The 6000-nt window shown below is 48.0% G+C and overlaps 1 protein-coding gene across 3 annotated transcripts in view; it reads right to left on the reverse strand.

The window, feature by feature from the left end:
- kctd1 (potassium channel tetramerization domain containing 1) overlaps nt 1-6000 on the reverse strand; it is a 155811-nt gene that overhangs the window by 90851 nt on the left and 58960 nt on the right. Inside the window, exons 1-2 of one of the 3 annotated variants that reach the window (XM_067977870.1) lie at nt 4354-5044; nt 1232-2102 (exon numbers count right to left, since the gene is read on the reverse strand). The exons of 1 other annotated variant lie outside the window; for it this stretch is intronic. In XM_067977870.1, the coding sequence (XP_067833971.1) occupies nt 1232-2102; nt 4354-4985 (1503 nt within the window). In that variant the 5' untranslated portion in view covers nt 4986-5044. Of the gene's footprint in view, nt 1-1231; nt 2103-4353; nt 5045-6000 lie in introns of those variants that run through there. One more of the 3 variants, XM_067977875.1, reaches the window with a different exon arrangement.

Raw genomic sequence — 6000 nt, forward strand, 5'->3', positions numbered from 1 at the left:
ATCTGTTTGTGACCTAAATATTGGCCACAGAATTTACAGCACAGAAACAGGCCATTCGGCCCAACTGGTCTATGATGATGTTTATGCTCCACACAAGCTTCCTCCCACTCTACTTCATCTAACCCTATCAGCATATCTGGGGGAACTCCCCTGTTCTTTTTCAAACAGTTCCATGGGATCTTTTTCCAACTGAGCAGGCAGGCATGACCTCGGTTTAACATCTCATCCAAAAGACGGCGCCTCTGACAATGCAGCACTCCCCTCAGTACTGCATTGAGGCGTCAGTCTAGATTACATGCTCCAGTCCTGGAGTGGGACTTGAACCCAAGATTTTCTGACTCAGGAGTTGAGAGCGTTACCTCTAAGTCATGCTGAAAATTAGAGCAACAATGTTTCTCACGACAGGCTAAATTTGTTCTTTTGTAGAGACAGCTTTAAGAAAAAAAATGTTAAAAGTACGAAAACAAAGTCGGCGCATTAAAACTTCAGACAGACAACAGTATTCTAAATTCAAATGAATGATTATTTGTTCCTCCAAGGAATCTCAAGTGGAAACGCAGGGGTGAAATCAGGAAGCACTTTTTGACGTGAAATCTGTCATTCTCGCCCCCAAAAGGCTGTGGATGCTGATCAATTGGAAATTTTCAAGATTGAGATAGTCAGATTATTATTATTATGTAAGGGTATGAAGGGATATGAATCAAAGGCAGGTAAATGGAGAGGAGGTTCAGACCAGAAATGATCTAACTGAATGGCGGAACTGGTTCAATGGGCTGAATGGCCTACTCCTGTCCCTACATAAGTTTTCTAAGGCGGAAAAAAAAAAGTTCTTCTCACGTGAATCTAAGCTACGAGCTGAAAATAAAATCTCATCCAAATTTAAAATCACAATAAGTTAGTCCAATCATGTTACTAATAGTCACAAAGTGTAACACTGTACTTTTCAAACCTTCTGAAAAGGCTTTCAAACAAACATGTCCCCTGAGAAATATTTAAAACTGAATGCTGACAGAGCATGGAATAAAGCAATTTCAAATTTAAAACTTACAACTTCAAAAATTGATTGCCCTAGGTTTGTTCACTTCCTAAAATTACTTTAAAATTTAGACAGCGATGTTGATAAAATTCAAGTACTGTACAAGACATATCACAGCTTTTTTTCCCCCCTTTTATTCAAAAGGTGGCTTTAGAAATCAGATGATCTGATAAACCTATGATTGCAAAGCATTACCTGGTTAGTTGATATGATTATTGGTGTAGTGGTTCCAAGCTGGCCACTGGATTCCTGAAGCATAGATTCCTGTGGGTCGTTCCTGTTTGGAATCACATTCTGGGAATCTACAGGATCGGAGGGCCGGATGCATAGTCTTTTTGGTGAGGGTGGATGACAGGTGTCATCTGAGTACATAGGTTCATAAAGAGTGGGGGTCATGGCTGTTTCCACTTTCACCCCTACAATCTCTCCTTCGTGGTTTTGGAGGGCGTAAGGGCATGATTGCTGGAGATGCTGGTGGGACCCATTTGTGTTTTGGGGAGATCTGTGAGGGACCAACCTGCTGCCAATACCTGCAATGCTGCTCAGGGTGGCTATGGAAACTGCTCCTATACAGTGATTAGTGTAAGTCTTGGAGAGCTTTGCCGCCTTGGACAACATCTGCATCCGGGTGCCTAGCAGGTTCTTCCCAATGGCTTTGTTCTCACACCAGGTCACATCACTTTCATTGCAATGATCCCTAGGTCTTTGAAAAAAAGCCTTACAGAGAGGGTTACGCTTTGAAATATACTTAACAAAACTTGCATAAGGGCAGAACTCTGTGCCTGTTTCATACATCCTAGGGAAGTTCTCCTCATCATTCACCAGTCTCTTCTTGCTCCAAGTTACCGAGCGAGATTTATGGTAAGGTCCACATGCTTTATAATAGACAAATCTTCGCGCATCCTCATCTGTTGCCAAGCCAAAGGAGTCCTCCTCCAGTTCTCTCTGGTTCTCCCTCCCCCTTGTGCAGAAGTACATGCAGATCTCGAACCAGACCTTATTGAGTAATCCAAAGGGGGTGTTCGTATCGAAGGCGCTGGAGGTGTAGAGTTTCCTCAGATCGGACCTGGTGATAGGGATGTCACGATATGATTTGTCTTGATGACATGATACAGTAATTGTTGGGAAAAAGAGTATGATTTCTTTTTTTTTTAAAGATAATCACTAGGTGCTAACCAATACTGGCCGCCACCATCTCATTTTCCTGCAATGGTCCAGGCAGTGTTCGTATAAAAAGGTGCAAACACCAGGAAACATTGTAATGCTTTAAGTACAGTACTGCAAATTGGTTTGTATTCTTCTGCTAACACTACTGCATCATTTATATGTAAAATAAGGTGACACTGCTACAGCAATCTCTACATATTACCAATTGTAAACAATTTTACAACACCAAGTTATAGTCCAGCAATTTTATTTTAAATTCACAAGCTTTCGGAGATTTTCTCCTTCCTCAGGCAAATGTTTCAAGAGCTCCTTGAAGCCTACGCATTTATACATATTGAACAATACATGGTGTTTACAGACTGCCCCTGCAACTGCCCGTTGCCAAGGCAATCACCGTGTTCAGACAGAGAGGTGTCACCTGCAGAACCCCCGAATACACATCTGAACACGGTGATTGCCTTGGCAACGGGCAGTTGCAGGGGCAGTCTGTAAACACCATGTATTGTTCAATATGTATAAATGCGTAGGCTTCAAGGAGCTCTTGAAACATTTGCCTGAGGAAGGAGAAAATCTCCGAAAGCTTGTGAATTTAAAATAAAATTGCTGGACTATAACTTGGTGTTGTAAAATTGTTTACAATTGTCAACCCCAGTCCATCACCGGCATCTCCACATCATGACTACATATTACCAATTAGCACCTGAAACAGCCACCTTAGACTGACACCCATCACAGATTCCCTAGAATGGCCAGCAACTGCTGCATTTTACAGTTATTACGGAACAGAAGCATTTGGCCAGGTGCTAATAGGTTAAAATGGAAATAATGCTTTGAAATCATGGTACTTCACACATTGTCTCATATTGATCTAGCATGATAATCGCATCTCATGATTATCACAATATGAAAAACACAAGAGTTAACCTGGGCTGTCGTATCACAATCGTGTCACTTGTATTTTACTGTGACATTTGTAAAAGATCAATAATCAACCAATTTTAGGCCACTGTTGTGAGCCACATACTGGTATACCTCACCAACTTTTTCAATATAATAATTTAATGTAACCATTAAACTATGCCAAGGTTAATCTCAAAGTACATTTCTTCCCACAAATGATCCTGGAATTCTACTTTACCCTTTCCCATAGGAGACAAAGTACATATTTCATTTCTTTTTCTTGACCCCATTCTGGGAGGGTAGGGCAGGAGGGACTTTAGCCATTGGCAATTGTAAAGACTCTCAGTATTAGGTGGTCAGAGATTCTCATATATGAATAATGGAAAATATCTGAAATATTTAACCTCCAGGTATTTAATGTATATGTATACACATTCTGTTTCGCTGTCACTCGCCTTGCAGAGGACAAGGCAATACGAATTAATTCAGCGTTTCTCATTGTGACAAAAATAGTTAGTCGTGCTGGTTCAATAGACAAAAAAAAAACTCCAAACTCAAGATCTATTGAGCCAACATTACTAAACGTCAACGATATACAAGTTCTATGGGGTCACGCGGTTCATCGAATGGTTTTTGTCAAAAACAGCAAAAAGGGTTGGATTATAATGGAAGTAGCGACTAGCGCCACAGTTTCCGCTAAGGACAAGGGTCAACTATTGACACAGAATTGATCAGGTCCATCAAGGTTAGAGCTAGAGCAATGGTAAGTGTTAAAAGTTGGGCAGTTGATGCACACAGTAAAGTTCAAAGTTGGCAATTTTTTTGTGTATGTGTGTGTGTGTGTTTTGTGTCATTAGTCCCACACATATACACAACTAATTCAGGGGTTGCATTTTCTAATAATTTAATGCCCTGTGATGATACATCAGTTTGGCTGCTTTCCCTATCAGGATAATATATATATCCATGCAATAAAACAAAAAAAAAAGTTTCCAGAATCATCCCTGCGATGAGTGAAGTACACATGAAAAACTGATGCATGTTTTCTTAAAAAAAAATATTAATATTTAACAAAAATAACACTTCATGCACGATAATCCCAGCGATATTTAATGCCCTAATTAGGTGTTTTGGAGGGGTTTTTTTTTGGGGGGGGGATGTGTGTGTGTGTTTTATTTTGTTTTTGTTTCCCCCCCCCCCCCCCCCTCCCCTCCCCTCCTCCCCCTCTTTCCCTCCGGGTCCTGCTCTACCTGGTAATGGCTTGTTTCTGAATGACGGGTCCCGCTCCTTGCTCCTCCAGTTTCCTGATGACCGCGGCCAGCGTAAGGTTGGCGCTGCGGAGCTCGGGGTCCTTGGTGAGGTCGAGGGTCCGGCTGTAAGGGGGCTCGTTCAGGTAGCGGTTGAGGGAGCTGCGGATGCTGATGAGCGAGGACTTGCTGTAGACCTGCCCGCTCTTGGACCTGGCCTCGGCGTAGAAGGAGCGCAGCGCCCGGCACAGCTCCTCCTTGCCCAGCCTCTCGAACTCGGGCGGCTGCTCCTTCTCGCTCAGGTAGTCGCGGAAGATCTTGACGGCGTAGCGGGTCGCCAGCCGGGTGTTCTCGCTCAAGGCGGCCGGGGCCCCTCTCGCCCGTGCCCTGGGCTGGGCTCGTCGCCCCGTCCGGCACCGGCACCGGCTCCGGCTCCCCCTCCTCCTCCTCCTCGTCCCCCTCCTCTTCTTCTTCTTCTTCCGGCGGCGGAGGAGGAGGAAACGGCGGCGGCGGCAGCAGCGGTGGTGGCGGCGCAACTGCGGGGCGCTGACCCCGTCCTGGGCGTCCGCCTCCGGACGCTCTTTGTTCGGCTGCTCGCAGTCTCCCGCATCGCCGCTGCCAGGCATTCTCGCCATATTGCTACTTCCTCCAGACTGGGGGGCGGAGGGGAGGGGAGGGAGGGAGGGGAGGGGACGCATGCGCTATATTGGACCGCAGGTTTTGGATTAGGGATCTCTCTCCTCTCTCCCTCTCCCTCTCCCCCTCCCCTCCCCTCTCCTCTCCCCTCCCCTCCCCTCCCCTCCCCTCCTCTCGGTGAGAGCGGTGACCTTGAGCGGAATCTCCCACAGGGGGAAACTCATAAACACACACACACCAAACAAACCAGGAGCTTAAAAAAGGGACCCTGCCCGCTGAGGGTGGGCAGCCTGGGGTTAGGGTAAAAGTGAGGGGGAGGGCTAAGTTGGAGGGGGAGGGCTAAGTTGGAGGGGGAGGGCTAAGTTGGAGGGGGAGGGGTAGGGGAGGGCTAAGTTGGAGGGGAGGGGTAGGGGAGGGCTAAGTTGGAGGGGAGGGGGAGGGGAGGGCGGAGGGGGAGGGCGGAGGGGGAGGGCGAGGGCGGAGGGGGAGGGCGGAGGGGGAGGGGGAGGGCGAGGGCGGAGGGGGAGGGCGAGGGCTAAGTTGGAGGGGGAGGGGGAGGGCTAAGTTGGAGGGGGAGGGGGAGGGCTAAGTTGGAGGGGGAGGGCTAAGTTGGAGGGGGTGGGCTAAGTTGGAGGGGAGGGGGAGGGGAGGGGGAGGGCTAAGTTGGAGGGGGAGGGGGAGGGCTAAGTTGGAGGGGAGGGCTAAGTTGGAGGGGGAGGGCTAAGTTGGAGGGGGAGGGGGAGGGCTAAGTTGGAGGGGGAGGGGGAGGGCTAAGTTGGAGGGGGAGGGCTAAGTTGGAGGGGGAGGGAGGGGGAGGGCTAAGTTGGAGGGGGAGGGGGAGGGCTAAGTTGGAGGGGGAGGGGAGGGCTAAGGGGGAGGGGGAGGGCTGAGGGGGAGGGCTAAGTTGGAGGGGGAGGGCTAAGTTGGAGGGGGAGGGGGAGGGCTAAGTTGGAGGGGGAGGGGGAGGGCTAAGTTGGAGGGGGAGGGCTAAGTGGGAGGGGGAGGGCTAAGTGA

Source organism: Heptranchias perlo, chromosome 3 (assembly GCF_035084215.1).
Source record: "Heptranchias perlo isolate sHepPer1 chromosome 3, sHepPer1.hap1, whole genome shotgun sequence".
Taxonomy (NCBI): Eukaryota; Metazoa; Chordata; class Chondrichthyes; order Hexanchiformes; family Hexanchidae; genus Heptranchias; species Heptranchias perlo.